The sequence below is a fragment of the Dermacentor silvarum genome, chromosome 10 (genome assembly GCF_013339745.2).
Source record: "Dermacentor silvarum isolate Dsil-2018 chromosome 10, BIME_Dsil_1.4, whole genome shotgun sequence".
Taxonomy (NCBI): domain Eukaryota; kingdom Metazoa; phylum Arthropoda; class Arachnida; order Ixodida; family Ixodidae; genus Dermacentor; species Dermacentor silvarum.
Window position 1 is genome coordinate 7,203,817 of NC_051163.1, and position 20,612 is coordinate 7,224,428.

The 20,612-nt window shown below is 46.7% G+C and overlaps 1 protein-coding gene across 15 annotated transcripts in view; it reads right to left on the reverse strand.

Moving 5' to 3' along the window:
- The window catches only part of LOC119466304 (dystonin), a 228,329-nt gene that overhangs the window by 87,382 nt on the left and 120,335 nt on the right, over positions 1 to 20,612 (reverse strand). For 12 of the 15 annotated variants that reach the window (XR_007464073.1, XM_049657593.1, XM_049657591.1 and 9 more), the window contains 14 exons: positions 16,587 to 16,753; positions 15,971 to 16,086; positions 13,807 to 14,288; positions 13,089 to 13,315; positions 11,882 to 12,383; positions 10,143 to 10,421; positions 9,563 to 9,832; positions 8,460 to 8,522; positions 7,698 to 7,789; positions 7,521 to 7,635; positions 5,185 to 5,362; positions 4,424 to 4,581; positions 3,519 to 4,009; positions 3,181 to 3,325 (listed from right to left, as the gene is read on the reverse strand). Coding sequence is in view for 14 of the 15 variants with exons in the window: in XM_049657593.1 (XP_049513550.1) it covers positions 3,181 to 3,325; positions 3,519 to 4,009; positions 4,424 to 4,581; positions 5,185 to 5,362; positions 7,521 to 7,635; positions 7,698 to 7,789; positions 8,460 to 8,522; positions 9,563 to 9,832; positions 10,143 to 10,421; positions 11,882 to 12,383; positions 13,089 to 13,315; positions 13,807 to 14,288; positions 15,971 to 16,086; positions 16,587 to 16,753 (3,285 nt within the window). In the remaining variant the exon portion in view is untranslated. Of the gene's footprint in view, positions 1 to 2,139; positions 2,338 to 2,970; positions 3,055 to 3,180; positions 3,326 to 3,518; positions 4,010 to 4,423; positions 4,582 to 5,184; positions 5,363 to 7,520; positions 7,636 to 7,697; positions 7,790 to 8,459; positions 8,523 to 9,562; positions 9,833 to 10,142; positions 10,422 to 11,881; positions 12,384 to 13,088; positions 13,316 to 13,806; positions 14,289 to 15,970; positions 16,087 to 16,586; positions 16,754 to 20,612 lie in introns of all 15 variants that reach the window. The other 3 variants (XM_037726800.2, XM_037726801.2, XM_037726802.2) reach the window with 2 other exon arrangements.

Consider the following 20,612-nt stretch of genomic DNA (forward strand, 5'->3'; position numbering starts at 1 on the left):
CCATTGAGGTCAGGTGGATTCAAGCTGGCCAGCTAAGTTCGAATTAGCCGGTGAGGGCCAATTTCAGGATCGAAATAAGTTAAAGTTACGGCCCATATAAATGTATAGGTGCCAGCAAGAACCTTCGATCGGGTTAAAATTAACCAAAAAAGTTGAATTTGCCAAATACAAATTAATTGAAGTCTACTCTATCAGGTTGGTTATCTTGGCTTCACCGAGCAAGGCATTGATCTTCATTTTATACAACAAGCAAAATGTGCAGGGAAGCCCCTTAGTTATTTTTCTTTTCATGGTTTCCTTCCATAGTCACTTTCTGTGTGCATAAGAGAATGACTCCTTGTCAAAATAAAGTACAGTTAACCTCGATATAACAAAATTCATAAAATTGGCAATTTGATTGAAACTTCTATGATTGAAATTCGACCTTTTATGCAAAAAAGTACAGTCCCCAATCAATATTCTTTTGCATGGAAGGAGCCGCATAATTTTCCGAATTACCGGGCAATCGAAAAAAGGTAATTTGAAACGGAAAAAAATTTATTTTGTTGAATGTGAGGGTTGACGACAAAATATACGATTCCATGCCACCACGTTGCCGATATCTTCACATCAGCGGTATGAATTAGGCGAAGACAGCCATGCTTTCACAACTACTACTCCTCCACGACTGGTAGTGTCACCTGCAGTGGGAAGACACTATTCCGCAAAGCAGCGGCAGCGGGGAGCGAATGCTTCTCTGCCTCTCGCTTAAACACGTCTCTCAAGCTCGAGATTATGCAACCTGCAGTACTAAATGCGTGGGAAGACAGTGCACATCATGCAACGCAATCTTGGCACACCCACTTTTAACACAAGTGATAGAATACCTCTAAAACAGGGCGCACCGCCTGCGTATGCGCAGCCACGGCAACACCAGAAAAGGAGACGCACATCAACCAGAACCCAACTCTCCCTCTCACGTGCACTGGGTTGCATTAAATCAAGCTCACTCCCCCACTATCCCTTTGCGTGTGTGGGAAGATGGCGCTCATCAAGCCAACATCCTTCTCAGCTCAACGACGCACACTTTCACTTGCAGCCAAAGCATACAGCACATAGGGCGCGATGGAACCTCATTGCACTTGGACTTTAAACGACACATGGCGCTGCTCCACTCGGACGGCTCCTCTTAGTCGCGCAGCACGCAATTTGAGAGGTGCATTTGTAAGCAGCCGCTTGCAATTCAACCATGTTGACTCTTTGTGTCTGCAGTAGTTTCCATTTATTGTCTCTGCGTTCCTTCACGGCGGCAGTGAAAGTTCATAATATTGAAATCGTGTATAAGCACACTTCGTTATATTGAGGTTCTAAATACACGAATAAGAAGGGTGGATAAGAAGTTAAAAAAGTTAAATAATCATCATCAGCCTATATTTATGTCCACTGCAGGGCAAGGGCCTCTCCCTGCAATCTCCAATTACCCCCGTCTTGCGCTCACCGATTACAATTTGTGCCTGCTAATTGCCTAACTTCACCAATCCACCTAGATTTCTTGCGTCTTTTTCTGTGCTTCTCTTCTCTTGGTACCCATTCTGTAACTGTAATGGTCCACCGGTTATCCATCCAATGCATTAAATGACCTGCCCAGCTCCATTTTTCTCTTGATGTCAATTAGAATATCAGCTATCCCCGTTTGTTCACTGATCCACATTGCTCTCTTCCCGTCTCTTAACGTTAGGCCTAACAATTTTTTGTTCCATCGCTCTTTGTGCGGTCCTAAACTTAATTTAACGAAGTTAAATACTCTATTACATTGAGAATTTCATTATATTGAAGTTCTTTATATCGAGGTTTTAACTCAATAGAAAGGTTGAGATTTAACTGCATCGAAATTTTGTTATATTCAAATTTGATCTTTTATACAATTGAGTACAATTGCCAACAAAATTTCCTCACCCCCATGAATGGGCCTCAAAATATTCTATAACATCGGGTAATTGGATAAAATCAAATTCAATGAGAAAAAAAATTTATTTTGTTGAATTAGAGAACCGACGATCAAAGATACAGTGTCATGCCATGTCAATGATATCTTAACTTAGAAAACAAAATTACAAACAAAACTTAACAGTACAAAATGACAAGAGGGAAACAACTCACCTGCTGATCAAGTGCTCTTGCCAAGTCCTCGGCCAGGGCCAGGTAGCGAGCATTGAGCTCATTCACTTCGGCTGCCACTCCACTGCTCCCGTCAGGCGCTGTCTCCATCCGGCGCCGTTTCGCGGCAAGGCTGCCATCCAAGCTCGGGTGGTCTTGCTCGAGGCCCTCGGCAAAGCGCTGCAGCCGCAGGCCGTAGATCTGCCACAGGACGAGGGGGGGAACGGCGTCGTAGTGACTGCAGACCCGCAGCGAGGCCACACCACGGGGTCCGGGGATCCGTTTAGGCTAACCAGGAAGGGCCATTTTTTTTTTTTTTTTGGTTTTTGGTTGGGCAAGCCAGGTGGGGCAAGGGCAAGGGCCGTGCAAGGTCTTCGGGCGGGCGCTCGACGCAGGGAGGCGGCAGGGCGCAAGGCGGCAAGAGCCAAAGCCGTCCTATTCTAGGTAGCACACACACGATGCAGACGACGGGCTGCCACACTCTCGCTTCCTTTGTCCATGGCGGCGGGCCTTACACACACGCTTTTTGCCAGAGCACAAAGAGCGACACATCAAAGAAGCGGTGGCAGCGGCTTGCGCTCTCCGCCGGGCTGTTTCCTGCTGTACAAAGCAAGCGGCACACTCAAGCCAAAAAAAAAAAGGAGGAGGACACACAAGGTGGTGCATGGAGAGAGGAGCGCGTGAAAAAAATTGCAAGCGGCCCCGGCGGGCAAGCTGCATCATGCACCGCCACCGCCCGCTGCAGGGAGGAAGGGGGGGAGTGATGAAAAAATAACACAACAGGGCCCCGTGGCGTGGTCCCCGGGCGGCAGCATGCGGAGGAAAGCCACCAACCTGGGCCTCCCGGGTGAACCTTCCTCCCAGCACGTTCACCTCCTCAATGCGCGGCCGCCTGCCACTGACTTCAGTGTACAGGTCCTGAGGCAACACACAGACAAGTTTAATCCATCACTCTAAGCACAATATCCAGCCCCACTACACCCCCAGCAGAAAACAGCGTGCAAACCACAACAGACAAACCCGAGGCCTGCGCGGCCACCTCACCAGAGCCTGCTGCCGATCCACGGAGGGGCGAGCCGTCTTCACCGCATTCACCCGCACTGTCGCCTGGCTGGCCCAGTTCCTCTCTTCATCCATCTTGTTCCGGTAGGCACGCAGCAGCTCCGAGGCTGCCTCACAGCTGCGCAGCCTGCAACGCCCATGCACACACTTCCAGCACACAGCTGCTAAACTGCACAGCGTATCTTCGTACGGACAGGCTAAGGATGTACTATTTTGCTTCTGCAAAAGACAGCCCAGTCTGCTGTGCATTCAAAATGAAGTATAAAGAAACAGCATCACAGAAAGTAGTCATGCTAACGGGTCCCCAAGAGTGTGCTCACCGTTCAGCCAGCTGGTTGGCTGCATTGTCCCAACGGCGCACAACCTTGCGCAGGTCATCCTCCAGTTTGCGGACATCTGGATGTGAATAGGCACTGGGGCGGGAGCGCTCCGTCACCTTTCGAACACTGGCTACATCTTCAGCGAGCCGGTCCAGCTGAGGTTGCTGCTGCTGGAGCTCCAACTGAAGTGCTACCAGATCTTCGTGCACCTGCCTCAGAGCACTCTGCTCTTCAGGCATTGGACCCTGTGCGGCAAGCTGTTCTTCGACGGACGAAACAAATGTTGTTGCCTCTGAAAGGCCATGGTTAGCTATCTCCACAGCCTTGAGTCGCTCCACATATAGGTGAGAGAGATTCCAGATGCGATCCCAGAGGCGCACCACCCCATCGTGCCGATCCTGGGTCGTCGGCGTCTTTTTGGTCATCTGCTTGAAGGCCACCCGCATCTCGGCCACCTGTGGCTCCAGATCCTGCAGGCCTTCTTCAAACTCCTGCACAGAAGCATGCACAAGCCATTAAGATTAATGATTCCTGCTGTTGCAGTAGGGCAAGAGAAGCTCAGTGCGAAACACCGGATCAAGAATTACATTCTCTATGGAAGATTACACTATATTACCAAAAAAATAGCAACTTCACAGCAAGATTAAGTCCTAACTACCCTGTTATACCTTATGAATCTCGAACCACGATATGACATGACATTGATATGATATTTTGTAGGTATGATTAGCTCGTACATCACTCATGATGTGGCACACAATGCGGGCAACCCCACCACAACTTTACTGAAGTGCCTATGACATCTGTATGACAGTGATCCTGCTGGGCACCGGCTCAAGCTAAACTTAGCTGAAGACATGGCAAAGTTTATTGGCCCAAGCTGTGTGGCGAGCACGAATACCAACCTTGTGCTGCACCACGAGGGCATCGAGGCTGTCGATGTCTCGTGGGATGTGTGCCTGCACCCGCGAGTTCAGTGTGCGCTCCTTCTCCTGCAGCAGTTTCTCCAGCCGAGCTGAGAGGTCTGCGAAGCGGCGACTGGGGCTCTCGGGCGACTTCTCAGCTGGAAAAAATGCACAAGAGGAAGAGCTGCTGTTAGCCGTTTAAAAAAATGCTGTTAGTGACATACATGGCTTCAAGCATTTGCGGTACCTCAAGACTCTCAACTATAATCGGTTCCTCACAAAAATTGGAAGCCACAGCACACAGTTTCCATCAATGGCAGCATTTAAGCCAATTCATGCAACAGCCTCGCTTGCACCCTCATGAGCCACTAAAGGCCTTGTGTTAAGTACCCAGTTCACACTATAAAGCCATTTCGAGTGCATCCTGGGATGAAGAATCAACACTACTGCCGTGGCCAACTGAAGAGGAACAGCAGCACTCCTCTGAAGACAACGTGGACACTTGCGTTGTAAGAGATGCCTAAATGGAAGGCTGTGTACCAATTTTGACGAGCTGCCTAAGATGTGCCGGCCCGAGTGTTCCATCCCCACCGAAATGCAACTACCACTGCCTGGAATCACAACCTCGTGCTAAGCAGCAAAACAGTGAAGCCGCTCATTCCCCGCAGCAGCTTGCTAGTTTAAACAGATGCCATCTACCAATGACGCCAAGCTTACAGCTTAAAATGCATGCGTCAAGCTAAGTGAAAGAGCCTCTTTACCTTCCTCCTCACGGAGCTTGGCCATCAGATCTTCGAACAACTTGTTGCAGAGACGAATTTCCTCGCGAAGACGTCGCATGTCGGGGTCGGTTGGGTCGCCTTCAGCAAGCAGCTTCTCGGCATCTTCGTTGAGCGCACGAATGATCGACTCGCGCTGGTTTGGCTCCATAGCCCGGAACTGCACAACCCCGCACCAATTAAATAAGAGTCCCCAATGTTCCACGCAACCTTATATGACAAACCATTTTGCTTACACAGCATTTGTAGCCCCCTTTTCTCCATTTAATGCTTTATGTCGACTGAATTTTTATTTAAGAAAATACTGCCCGTCTGAATGCCAGACTTTAGGCAGGGGTGAGCAATACATTGAAAATAACACGACACAGAAAATACAGAACTGAAAAGTAACAAAGGGAAATGTAGAGCCTGAAATGAACCTTGAACTGTGTCTGTTTTCCTTATTTGTTTATTATTTGTACCCACTCTCCTGCTGTAATGCTTCGGCGCTGCAGGATATGTTGTAAATAAATAAATAAATAAATAAAATAGAGCCAATCCTACTGCAGTAAAATTAAAATTTTTAATCCTACAGAATGAAAGCCCACACAAATCAAAACAGTTATATAATACTTCAACATCAACTAACACTACGTAAGCACGACAGCAGTAGCAATTACCACTTATATAACACAGTGAAAATCTTTGTAAACAAAAGCACAGTGCAATAGTAACCTAAAAAAACATCACTGGAACTACGTTTCAAGCAACAGTCCACTCACTCAAAGCAATGGCATGCCATAGGACATACTGCATTAACACGCATGGTGGACAAATTCGCCCCGTGATTGAGGTAATCTATTAGAGTAGTAATATGTATATCCTTTAGACACGTGCATCAGTTAACTTAACAGACATTTTGAAATGTGTAGTGCAAAAGTGCAGTCATTGAATAAGTACATCTGCTGGTATGAAGAACACAATAAGTTATAGCATAGACTACTTATAACGTCAGTCGCCGGAATCGCGAATTTCCGCATCTTAAGTGGTACCGCACTATAACCAAACATTTTTCAAGGGCTGTGCATGTGGAAAATACGTAGACCAAGCAGTCGGGTGTGTCCAGCAATCAAAGCTTACAACTGGGATGTGCCCTCACTTTCACTGGCAAGATGGTTCCTATGCTTTAAAAGTGCCATACAGAAACTGCGAAGCGTTGCATTGACTCGGCACCCAACTGCAACTTTTGTCACCGACTCCTGCAGAGATGACGCTGGTTAGGCGTAGCTGGTGGGGGTGTCGGGCGGCATTTTGTTGCAGGAAGCTCGCCTTTGATATATGTTCGTACCCGTAGACAAATACACGGAGATCTGGCATGAGATAACACGCACAGGCTGAACTGACGGCAGCACGTCGCTGACAAGCGGCCAGAATCTCCATCACTTACATTCCATCTCAAGTCCGTTTGTAGCACTGCCTCGTACCTTCGGCAGTGCTGCAAAGGCGTACACAAGCAATATTCTTGCGCAGTGGAATCCAGTTTCGGCCATTACTGCCCGATTAATTGCAAGATTAGAGAGTTTTGTTTTTGCTTGGTACATGATACATTACAGCAATACGTGACACGTTAGAACCTTTGCGTATGCACTTCGTATACTGTGAAATCAGCAGCCATGAGCAGATGATAAGGCGAGGATGAACACATCTCCAGGGGCATTCGGCCTTCCTATTGGACTTAAGGAGTCTTGCAGCTTCCACAGTGCTGCTAATATCTTGGGCGATGGAGTACAGGCACGCACTCAGCCAGCACGCTGGCGCCGCGGTGCTTTTTTTTTAGTTAATTCTTTGTTTGTTCGTTCGCTAACTTCATGTCTCCTCCTCCGCATCGCCCTCCTCGCTCTGCCCTTGGATGGTGCACCTGGCTTTTCTGTGGGATTTTCTGACAACCGCTTATAATTAAGTTCTATGGGAAGATAAATGGGAATAAGAAATGACCCCATTATATCCAGTCTTGCACTATAAGTGGTTACGTTATAAGAATTATGAGCTGCGTTGACTTTTTCATTAGGTTTTTTTTTTTCTCAGGCAGTGCTGCTTAAGCTATACTTAACCGTCATGTCCCCTTAGGACATTCATCATCGGCTGATGTGAAGCCCAGTGCAATGCTATGCTTCAGTGAGAGCCATTCACTTGACAAAATCGCACCTATCTGATAGCTACTCAATTTGAGAATAATGCTTATCAAATGCATGCCTCCTCACAAGTGAAATGGAAAGCACTGAACTAATTTCCATGCCTCTAATCAACCAAAAAGCGAGTGACTGCTCAGCTTGACATACCGTCTTGAGGTCCCAGGCCTTGACAATCTTGATGGTGGCAAATATCATGTTGAGCCGCAGCTTGTGCTGTTTCTTCGTCCACAGCTTCACCACGAGGTCGTATTTGCGTTTGAGGCTGCACAGGACAGAGAGAGAGGGGTCACATCGGCTAGGCCACTTGCTTCAGAGATGACTCACCTCTCGGCCAGCTCAATAGCCTCTGGGTTAGGAGGTGGGATCATGAAGCAGACACCCGGCACCTGGCCCTCGTGTCCCTTGGCATTGGCCACCTGCAGAGCACACCAGCACTCACTAATGCATACAGCATTAGCACTAACAGCCTAACCAATCCTAACAATCACAGTAACAACAGTTTACTTCGCATACTAATTTACACAACAGCTGCTCAGACGCCAATTGTTGCGACTCTCTTGTGAGGTACAAGGGTAAGCAGAAAAATGTAATGCAACATCTAAAGAAAAGTGGTGGAAGCAATACATCTCACGTCTTCATTGCATGTTTAATCAATCATGTAATTACTGTGCTTTTGCCTGAAGATGTCCAAATGCAAATCCCATATTCTCAAGGAGCAAGCAAAAATTATCCCTTATTTGAATAAAATAGAGAGAGAAAAAAAATTTAATGTAGAAAACAAGCAACAAACAGCTTCTTGTCAACTACATCCCATTTCTAAATAAAATCACTATTTTTTCCCTGCTTTGCTCCGAACCACATTTTCAATGCAAAACAAAGGACGACTTCTGAAAGCAGGACCTATCTTACATGAGGAGTTTTATTCAACCTTAAATTTTTATAAATATGAAATGGTACACTTCTCACTGGCTGCCGTAACAGACCCACTACTAGACATGCACACAGTTCCTGAAAGTCTTCTGGCAACAATGATTCATCATAGACGTCAAGGAATTTATGAACATGCAGAGGCAGATTAGTACTGACCTTCCATCGGTCCCGTTGGGTGTTGTCATGCAGCCAGCACTGCTCACCACGAGCCACCGTCATCTGGACAAGCATGGTGCAAGAAAATGCCAGCAGGCACACTGAGTTATCACGGCATATGACAAGCGACATAAATGACATGTCACATGCAGAGATCATTTGGAGTTGAAGCCAGATTTAGAATGCCTGCATACTACCAGATGTCTGTTCGCAAGTTTGTAAGCAAATAAGCCGAGGATGCCGTGAAGGAAGTACATAGCCTAGTTCTTGCACAAAAGTAACAGTGTTTACGGGCTTAAGATCAATATATTGAGCGTTCATTTTGGCGTGCAATGGGACTATATAAAGCATTTGTGACATGTACGTACATAAAAAAGTTGAAAAAACTGAAGTATGCCTTTTTTAAAGACCATAGTACTAATGACTGACTATTTATTTATTTCTTGGGGCTCCCTAAACAGGTCTTTATATTTCAAATGCACAGGAGTGGTATTTAGGACACCAAGCTATGCTCTTTGCCGAATATTACTGCTCAACACGCAGCAGCAAGTAGCTTACATATGCACTCAAACAACAGTCTATGCTTGGTTTTGGTGGCTACAAGTTGGGCATATAATTGTGCACTTAAACTTAGAAGTACACTTGCATTTCTGTATTCTTACCTCACTGAAATGCAGCCACTACGGCCAGGTATTGAACCCGTGACGTAATGCTATGCAGCAGAATGGCCGAGCAACTTAAACGCTGCTGCGGGTTAAATTGAAGCCCCCACTTATGAAAGTTAGTGAACAATAAATAACTTGACCTCAAAGGATGTTAATGTACATGTGTTCATTAACAGTTCATGAACCCTGGGGGGCCATTTTCTAGAAGGCTCATAAAGGCTAAAAGCACATATAAACGAGTGAGCATGAGTAATGAGGGAAGAGCACGAGAGAGTATTGAACAGAATCTGAGCATTCCAAACGTCTGTAATTTAGCTACCAATACACTGTTCCAAGAAGTGCTTTCCAAGGCACCATCAGTACTGCCAGTCAAGAGCACGAATTGGCTAAACTTAGTTCATCAGGGTCCCTCTGACAAATCCAGGTTAAGTCACTCACCTTCAGCTGGCTGTAGCTGCACACAGCAGTGACCCGCAGAGCACGGGGCAATGGCGCACGGCGCTGCTTGAGGGGCAGCACCTGGCGAGAGCGCTCGAGCAACGCGTTCACAATGCCCGCGTAGCGTGCCAAGTCCTCGCGCAGTTCCTGCATCTGCTGCAGCAGCCGCTCGCCTTCTTCCAGCGAGAAGCTGGGTCGGCTGAAAGTCGTGTTGAGTCTCTCCTCTCCGCGCTGCAACCACTGCTCGCATTCGCGAGCCTCATTGAAGAACTGCACAACCAAAAACACAAAGAAATGTGACATTCTTGACTGGAGCTTAAGTTCAACCTTTGGCTCCTTTAGAATACTGCAATGTAGTCCATCTTTAGTAATAAAAAATTAACTAGGCCCTAAGCAGACGCCATCAGTTTCCATGACATAATGGCTGGCTTGTGTGAGAAGGCATGGTTGCCCCCTGCCTTTCGCTTTTGCGTCTTTCATGGCGTATCAAGCATATGTGGTATTTCAGAACGCAGCTTAACTTTAATTTTCTCTTTAGTATTCCTTTAAGTGTCTTGTGGATTCAAGTGCCCAAGCGTACCTGGTGGTAGTGCGCGGCGTGTCGCAGGTGGGCCTCGAGGGCACGCAGCAGCTCGAGCAGCCAAGCCCACTGTGCCTGCAGTGCGCTAAGCTGGGCCTCGATGGCACGCGCGGCCGGGTGCTGCTGGCGCACGAGGGACGACCCCTGGTCCAGTGTCGCATTGAAGGCTGACTCGCGTGCCTCAACCTCGGCTGTCAGCGTCCCTTGATGGTGCTCAAGCTCGACCAAGTTCAGAGTAGGGCTGCTCCAGTCACGCATGATCTCTGGCTGCTGCCGCTCCTGCAGGCCCGAATAAGGCTTTAACTGAGAGCTGCAGAGGTTATCCTAGCCACCTGCCCAGCATGATGCTCAAGATGATTTCAGGGAAAGGTGAAAAAAGAACTACAAAGAACAGTAGGAACGAAAACAATGAAGAAAGGTAAGTAAACAAGTGTTTCTTAAACCCACACAAACAGACCAATTAAAAACAATGTACTAAAACAAGCAAATCATCCAAAATGCAATGAACTTTACAAGACCTAGTTAAAACGTGTGTCACTCAAAAAAAAAAAAAAAAAAACGGAAAGTCAAAAGCACATCTGTAGCACTATGTGGATTTTCTAGACATTTCAAGGTAATGGCCTGCCCACTACCATTACCATTTCAATGGTAATGGTAATTTCATAAAACAGCTAATGACGGCTGGCGACACTAGTACAGTAGACTTCCATTAATTCGACTCTGGTTATTTCGATTTTTTGCTTAATTCAATCCTGACTAAATGTCCCAGCCGGCAGCCACGCATTTCTATGGGCCCAAACTTTCGTTATTTTGATCCTAAAATTGGCCTTCGCCGGATTCGAACTTGACCAGTCCGCATGCACGCCCCTGAACCCTATACAGCGACCCCAATAGCAACCACTTTACTGGCAGCGTCTGTCGCGGCTGAGCTTAGGGGACAGTGATTGTGTTGAAACACCGTCTCCTGTTAAAAACGCCTATTTTCGGCCTGCCCTAGGAAGATTTTCAAGAAATAGCAGGACCTCACCATGTCTGATTACAGTGTTTACCCGATTCTACCACACCCTTTTTTTTTTTACGTAGGAAAATTGGACCAGAAATTGCGTTCGCCGTGTTTGCATACTCAGATGCATAAGACGGCTGTTTTGCGCTCAAGCTGACTTAAGGAAACCGGCCGCCATTGTGCAACACATATTAAACCCTTGCCCATTTTTCTTGCGAAAAGATTCGATGCCGTTAAATTTCTACTTTGTTTAGGAGGTTTATTGTTATTTCCACGCTTGTTTTTTACTTTGGGCATATAAAAAGCAGGCGTGCATTTGATTCGGGGGAACGTTGGAATCAGGCAAATACTGCCAATTGAATCAGCAGTCAGTTTTCACGATTTTTCTGCATCCGGCTTAATTTGACCTGCCGGCTAATTCAATCATCAGATTCAAATTAACGGAAGTCAATTGTGCTGATCCACACCCCCTCACCCTCATTTCAATTTATTAGGATATACTGTACCAACTTCATGCAGTATCAATGTGTCAGACATAGTCTCTAGAAGCGACTGGACACTTGTACAGGTTTTAGTGATCATAACGCAGCAGGTGCCCATGTTAATATGAGAGAAGATTTAAAGAGTTTCTCTCCATTTCTGCACTTACGCGTGGAGCTTACACCTTCTAGAACTGTTATTGGATAGCTGGTTTAGCAAGAACAGAACTGGAGGCATGAGAGATCATGAGCCGTACCTGCAGCCAGCGCAGCTCGGCTGCTGCCGACTGGGCAAACTCGAGCAGTGCATCCAGGTCGCTCAGTCGCTTGTTGGACAGCACCAGCAGCTCAGAGTAGTCGCGCTCCAGCTGCGCCAGCTGCTTCTGGTACTGCGCACGCTCCTCACTGCCTTCTTCAAAGTGTCCCTGCCTCGAGATGCACATGTCCACATTTTTCTGGAACTGGTCGATGAGGCGGTGGTCGGCCTGGTGCCGGTCCAGGGTTGACTGCACAGCAGGCACCTCACAGCCCCACTCGACGGTCTCCAGCTGTCGCAGCTTCTCCTGCACCCAGTCGAGGCAGCTCTGCAAGAACTTGAGGTACTCGTGCGTCTCAACCAGCCGGCTCTCAGAGATCACCTGCCGCTGCTTGGTCACCTTGCGCTCCTCAAGCTTGTACTGCTTGCTCGAGAGCGGCGCCAGCAGCCGCTGCTGGTATGCCAGCCGGAGGTCGGACCAGCGCTGGTGCAATTTCTGGACCCTGAATGGAAAGGAGGGAGAGGTAACCGTTATTGCTCAACACTGGTCGGAAGAGGGCATATAGACACCACTTTCATGGTGCACTGATTGATAAAGCAGTGGAGGCGGACGTGATGAAATGCATGGCACAACTCCCCTCAGAGTCATTTGCATGTGGCATAGCCCTCCTGTATCGAGAGTATGAACTTCCTTCAAGCAAGGTAATCATTAAGGACATCAAAACAAGCCAAGCTACCTACAAATGTGATTAATCAAGCATCCATCAGAGAGACTGAAACAAGAATGATAAGACAAAATATGACATTTGCTAGTGCAAGAGCTTCCTGCAAAGCAGTTAGCAAGCTGGTTGTAAGACACCATGATACATGTATGCAATTTGACACCAAGTAAAATTACGCTAGTGCAACAGATAGTACAAACCTGGCAAGTACTGTCCTGATCTAGAAAATGGTACAGCCAAGGCCGGTACACTACTTTGTCAGTAAAAAGGCAATCATGGACACAGATAACAGCTTAATTCCAATTGCTGCATCCACGACACCAAGAGAAATCGACTAATCAACCAGTATTGTTACTGGCTCCTGTGAGTCCTAAGCAGCAGGTAGAAATAGGCCAATAATCCGCATACGACACTAGGTACCTTATAGAAAATTTGTGCCAGACAAGCTGTCATTTGCGAAACGGATGAGAGAAAATGTATGCTCACAGCTTGTGCAGCTCTGAAGCTCGGTGATAACGGCCGTCGAAAAGCAGCTGCACATCTCGGAAGAGAGCCTTGAGGGTGTCCTCAATATGGCGCAAGTCGCGGTCCACCTGGTCGCAGACGCGCTTGGCGTCGGCCGGGTGCAGCCGCCCAAGCCGTGGCTCCTCGTCCGATATGCGTCGCTCCACATCGTCCAGGCGGGCATCGCAGTTCTTGGCTTCACGGTGAACCTGTCAAAGGAGGAACAACAACATTATTCACAGCACCAAGGAAGGCAATGGCCACGCTGAAAGGTGCCGAGATTTTTTAGTGCCTTACACAGAACTCGCAGATGACTAGGAAGAAGAGGCAATTTGAAACAGTATCATGCGCCTTTTCGAAGTCGGAGGTGCCAAAAAATAAATCCCTGTTCATTCATTTTCGAATAAATATTCCTCAACGGCTCCATTTGTAACAGCTGGCAAATTTGCAGCTAGACTGCACAGAGCTAATGTTAGCCACCAATGCCGATATGCTAAGAGCAGAGGGTTTCCAGTAGATTAGACCCCTCTTAGTGGGTACCCTGCATGTGCCTATTGCAGTAACAAGTGCACGCCTCTCAGCAGACACCACTGAATGTTCAAATCGTAAGCACAAGCAATCATGCCGTATATTCTTGGTAGGAGACATCAGCCACATGAAAATGGCCATTACAGCTCTATGTTAAGCATTGCCACCACACCTTTTCAGCAAGCCTCTGCAGCTTCTCGAGCCGCGTTGCTTCATCCCGCAGAGCCCGCTCCCGATCAGCATGTGCGGCCAGCATGCGCTGCCAGGATGCCTCGAGGTTGTCGGGTGTGAGCTCAGCATCCACGTGCAGCCGCTGCTCCCGCACCAATGAGTGCACTTCGTCGCGCCACAGCTTGGTCAGCCGCTGCTTGTCCTGCAGCCGTGGGGGCACCTCCTCTTGGCGGAAGCGCGCATTCTCCGTCTGCACCTGCTTCACCTCAGAGAGCGTGGGTGGGAAGCTGCGGCTCTGCAACAATGCCGTACTCTGGCGCAGCCACGTGTGGAGGTTGCTCGAGAGGTCCCGGTACTCTTCTGCCTTGCGCAGCTTCTCGTCTTCCGCAAACGGGTGGTGACTCGCTGGCTCAGGGAACACGTCATACAGCGAGGAGATGTATGTGATGAGGGACTTTTCGTCAGGCTGGGGGGTGTCCACATCTGCACCGCAACAAATTCACTTGAGTTGAACTTCCTTTTTCATTGTTCACAATTAGCCTCCAGTAATTTTACGATGCCTGACCAGCTGCTCCACAATGCACGTAAACCAGTGGTCCAATGCGGCAGTGGCAGGCTCTCCGACATATCATACAGCCAAACCTCAATACAGGAGACGTCCATTAATTCGATCTTTTGGGTTAATTCGATCTCGGCCGAAGGTCCCAGCTGGCCCCGATGTATTTCTATGGGCCCAAACTTTCCTTATTTCGACCCTAAAACTGGCTTTCGCCAGATAATTTGAACTTGACCAATCAGCACGCACGTGCCCCGTCTCAGCGGAGCTTAGGGGACAGTGAATGGGTTGAACAAACATCAAAACTCCCGTCGAAAACACCTATTTTCGGCTTGCCTTAACAAAGGATTTTCAAGCAATAACCATGGCCTACAATATCTGATTAAGGTATTTACCCGATTCTAATACAGGCTTTCATTTCTTCTTTTTCAAGAAAATGAGGCCGAAACTGTCTGCACCTTTGTGGTATTTAATGCTTTACCGCATAACACAAATGTATTACAGCGAAGCTGATTTTAAAAACTGTGCGGCGAAGGTGACGTTACGAAACTGGACGCCCTAATGCAACACACAGACCCTTGCCCATTTTTCTTGCTAAAAGATCGGGTGCGCATTAGATTTCTTCTTTGTTTAGGAGCTTTAACATCATTTCTACGTTGGTTTTGTACTTTGGACATACAGAAAGTGGGCGTGCGTTTAATTCGGGGGTGTGTTAGAATCGGGCAAATATTGCCAAATGAATCAGCAGTGTGGTTTGACTATGTTTCTGCATCCGTGTATAATCCAACCCGCCGGATAATTCAACCACTTTCGTCGGTCTCGTCAGGGTCAAATTAATGGAAGTCGACTGTACAATGAACATGGCATGGATCTAACGAATTATCAGATATAATGAATATAGTAAATATAAAATTGGTCTTTCCATTAGCACATAATGAATATATGCTTATAACAAATATTTGATATAATGAAGGTATTTTGGTGTTGGATGTCACTTCGTTATAAGTGACGTTCAACAACCTGTTGTTTGTAGCTCATGGGCAACTTTCATTGTGTGCTGCTGCTCTTTTGCTTCCGCATGACCATCTGATGAAAAGTTGACGTGGCTCTAAACACGACCCCCCCCCCCCCCCCCCGTTAACTGCGACTAACTATTATTGTCAAAGTGCTTTAAGGTGACCCCAGATTTAGGCACCACTAGCAGCCACTGAAAAATACAGACGGCTATATTTCACAGTATACTTTGCTAGAGGGGCTCCCAGAATATGTACCAGCGGCTTGGCAAATAGCCTCTACTGTGTCGTTCCACAAATAGTCAAGAAAATCCACACAGCACCGCTTGCACCTTTCCTTTATACTACTGACCCCTTACCATGTGCACAAATATGCACACTGTTCTTGATTCTATTTCCTGCACTACCATTTACCAAGTCTTTAACGAGATACCTTGCATCTGTGCCACATGCATATCCTGGGGACAAGGACACAAGGCTTTGCAGCACTCTTCCTCGAAGCTAGTATGAACTTTAGAAACCAGTGCTTCACCAATAAGTGCAATCATAACCTGGCTGACAAACCAGAAGCAGTAAAGAGCTAATTCAAAGCTCACCTTCGGGGTCCAGCAGCCTCGTGACACCGAGCTCTCGCTCAGCCACTGAGAAGGCCACCTCAAGGTTCTCACGGACTGTTCGTGTCCGGCACGAACGGAAGTCCACGAGATCGGGTCTGCATAAAAACAAGTGCCACGGTTTGTGAACAAGCAAATATGCACAAATAGGCAGGAAAGCGGGCCACATGACCCAGCATGCTACCCTTCATAGTATGGCGCTAATGACAAAGACCAATAATAGGATATGGCTGTGCCAACACTTAGTAGAAAACTTTAGTAGGCCTAAAGCAATTTCACAAATAAAAACAAGAACATGTGCCAATATATAGCGGTATAAATACACACACAACGTGAAATATGTGAAATATTGAAAACAAAACATTTTAACAAGGATAATAGGTAACTATGGGCAGAACTCGTTGCCAAAGTTGTCAAAAAATACTTTCAGAAGAATCCCCAAGACAGCCTACTAAGAAAATCACATGTAGACAAAGCGAGTAATTTTGTCAGGAGCTAGCTTCTATGAATAAAAGTTCAAATGACAGGAGGTTAAAAATTAGACCTTCAAATTTTCAAGAGGATGATGAGCATGTCTATGAAACAACATAAGCCTCACCGGTTTCGGTGAATGATTGCATTGAAGGCCAATCCATCACGCCAGCTGGTGGTGAAGTCCCGCACCTTGACGCCTGGATATCTGTCGGTAGTTCGCTGAGCCCAGCGAAGGAGAGCGTCCTTTGCAGTTAGGTTCTCGTTGTTCTGGGTGAATGTGATGTCCGAGATCTGCAGGGAAAGACCACACCCCATGTAATGTTCATTGCCACAAAAGGGAACAAATATAAATTGAGAAAAAGAAAAGAGCCTGAAGAAATAAAAAGAGACCACATGGCAATTCAAAGGCAAAAGCCTGTCATGTCTGCCCGTCTGGACACTTGTATGCAACACATGTAAAATCTGTTCTTTGCTCCCCGAGCCTTTTCTTTCAGTGATTTATGCGTCCATTGTTGAAAGTGACTGGAAAGGTGTAAAAGTCGAAGAGTACATCTGGTCTGCAGACAAAAGAACTGTGAAGGGGTAAGGTGCACGCACATGCAACTCTACTTCCACATGAAACCAAGTGTTCTTACACTTGTTACCCTTGCATTGAGTGAAAAGATGCAGGAAAGAAAAGAATCCTGCAATAATGCTCCCTGCTGAGACACCAAAACTGTTCCGAAGCAATGAGTAGGGCATAAATAAACAAGAGATTAGCCCAATTCAGATTTCTAGCATGTGCAGCACCACTGGGGCCAACAGGTGCTTACCGAGTTGGAAGTAAGATGCTAGCTGATAGAATGACTGCTCTGCGTGCTTACATGACCATGACAAGAGCTCAATCTTTAAAGAGAAATTTGACAGCATAACATGCATACACAAAGCTCACAGACAGAAACAGGAAAGACATGCAAAAGGCAATGCTTACAGTATAAATCTGGAATGAAGAAGCATTAATTATTGCACAATTCAACACATTCGTGAAAAAGTGCTCAGTTGTGTAGCAAAATGTAATCCAGACGTGCGACTGAATGTATCAATCAAGCAAATTACAATTGCGCATGCACCTGGTAGTTTGCTTCTGCACAATGCATAGACGCGTAGAGCTTTCCCGACAGGAAGCTACCCAGGGTGTAGTGTTGAAAAGAGGAAACCCAGATGATAGCAGCGGCAATTAATGTTGTGCCACAGTGAAATTACAAACAAAAGGAGTATACAAGGCACAGGAAGTTGATGTGAACACAGACTATAGCTGTAATCCCACGCAGTGAAAAATGCTCGTCAATGCCCCTGTCGACCACAGTATGCGTGGCCTGGCATGACGGAGTGTCGTGCTGGGTACAATGCACAGCATGACCCAGCACAACCGAGTAAGATGTTAATAATATGTGATGTATTGAAGGACATCCTTGGCTTCAAGGTTTTCCAAGGCCATTAAAAAGAAGCAAAGCTTTACAAAGGTGCTTAATGACATGGATTCAGAAGCAATTTCTTCGTATGTTGTACGAACGTATTCATTATTTTATAGCGAATGTGAATTACACCTACAAAGACACCAAAGTCGCTTAAATATGATAGTAAAAAATTGACGGTAAACAGTTCTTGGTGTATTGACGGTAAACATCAATAAAGAGTCGCAGTTTAGACAAAAAGGGGAAGCACTCATAGCGACAGCAGAGTATTAGACAACTACATAAACTAAGGGTCATAGTTTTATCTGTGCACATTATAGCAAACATTCACTCACTAATTAAACTAACAATCATGGTATCATGCAGACACAGACAAGCATGAGCAGCTCTTATTCTATGACAGCAGTCACTCACTGTCACAACGCTGGCCTAATGAGCAGCAGCAACGGCGAGCGAATGCTTCATGCTGCCTCTCGCTGCAACAAACTCTTCAAAGCTCGAGATTAAGCGACCTGCAACCCTAGGCGCACAAGAACACAGCGCACACGAAGCCAACAGCCATCTAGGCCCAACAAAGCTTTGCACCCGCCGCAGATTACCTCCAAGATAGGGTGCGCGGGGCCACGCTCTGCCGCGCCATGTGCTGCCACAGCCAGTCTAGAGGAGCCGCTCACTTGACCCCCCTAAGCGCGCGCTTAATTAATCGCGTTACCACGTGCTCACCTCCCCCCTCCCTCAACGCGCACAATACTGGGCCAGAGGACGGTGCGCGGGGTGCGATTATCTTATCACACTTGGACTTTATACGGGACCTCATGGCGAAGCCGACGGCGGAAATTCGCCTGGTGTGTTCCTATAATTGCTAAAGTTTTCACCACAACCCACAAGTGTGCCTCTGCTACCAAACAATGAAAACGTCGATGTTTTAGGTAGTAGTAGTAGTAGTAGTGTGTCACTGTTATTTCATCCAAACGCCACCGGGCATGGCAAGATCAGCAGCCGACGATGGACTATAACCGTGCCTTTTGATGTCGTTTCTGATTGGCTAGCACGCTGCTTTCGGTGCACAGCACGCAATTGCCGAGTCGGAGTAGATCGGGAGGAGAGGATACAAAGCCCAGAGCTGGTACCTGGCGACCAAGATCCATGCGACAGACCGTTTCAGAACACCTCGATTCAGTTGAGTGGAGCAGAAGACAAACAGGGGAATGTATACGTTCGCAAACCACGCACCACACCAACGGCTGGGCGCCTTGAGGAACGACGTAGCGAAGGGCTCCACATTTGAATGCGAACAGAAATCTCAGTCACAGACGGCCAGCCCCTTAACAGAAAGCTTTACCTCGCGCCCAACTCCCCGCCGCCTATTCAAATGCATGAAAAACGCAGAAACGCTTTTCTGAGATAAACACTGGGCCGATCTTAATGAAGATTGTCGCACTTCAGAGAGAAAGTGAAATTCTAGTGACTGTTGGAAGCAGAATTTTGATTTATGGTTTGTATGTTTTTAAATGAAATTTCAAAAATTTGAAAGTCCGAAAAAAATAGACGCACAAAGTTTACAAATTAATAGCTCTGCACCATGAACAGATATTGCTTTTCTGTAAAAGCCATCTATTGGATCATTCAAAGTGGACAAATTCAATGTCAATTCATATCTTACGTGAATTCATTGTGTTGTGCACAAGGGTTCTGCAGTAGCAGTATTTCTATATTACCAAGTTTTTGTGAGATTCATATGTATTATATCAATTTTGTCCACTTTAGATAGACGCAATTCACAGAATTGTGATATCGCTTTCATTGATGAGTTATGAGTTGCAAACTAGATAGTTTCGTTTTCTGAAAATTTGCGATTCTCATTTTTAATAAAATTTGACGACCTAAATCTTAACCAACAGTCACTAGATATTAACTTTTTCTTTAGAATGCAACAATCCTCATCAAATTTGGTGCAGTGGTTGCCGAGAAAAATGGTTTCTCCTTTCCCATGTATTCAGATATAGGAGGCTCCTCCATCCCACGTGCCACTAGGAGGCCCCGAGCTTCCTCTCAAATCAACTTCGACTGGCTGCTTCGGGAGTGCTACAAAGGATGTGTACCTATGCGGTCTGCTCCAGTGTGTATACTAATGAAGTACGGCCGATTATCACTGTCAGAGCCTGCTTGCAAATCCTCGAAATACAGCTTGAACAATGTATTTTAGAATTTTCTAGCGCCGCCGGAGTGCTCCGAAACGACCTGTCCAAGATTCAGTTGAATCCTGCACTCCCCGCCCACCCACCACCATGCACCTTAGAATCTGCACGCTGCTAACCAAGAGGTCACGTGTTCACAGTCCTGCCGCGGATGCCGCCTTTTTTTTTTTTCTTTCTTTCTTTCTCCCCTGTGGACAACGGAAAAAGAGGCGGACTAAAATGGAAAGAAGAAACAGCGCCTGTGTGGAGAGCTTTCGACGCACGTAACCCGAAAGGTCGATCCGAATCCCTCACGGTCAAAGCGGAGCTCAGATTCGCGCGCACTCCTTGTCAATGGAATAGACCAACAACCCGTCGGAGCTGCATGTCTTTTTATTTATTTCACCTCGCAAGGGCGATAAGATAACAAGATCGCTGGCAGCTCAAACTCAATACCCGCGTTATACCTATTCTAGCCACTGTAGCCGCGTGCAGAAACGTCACACTCCAGCAGCCCAT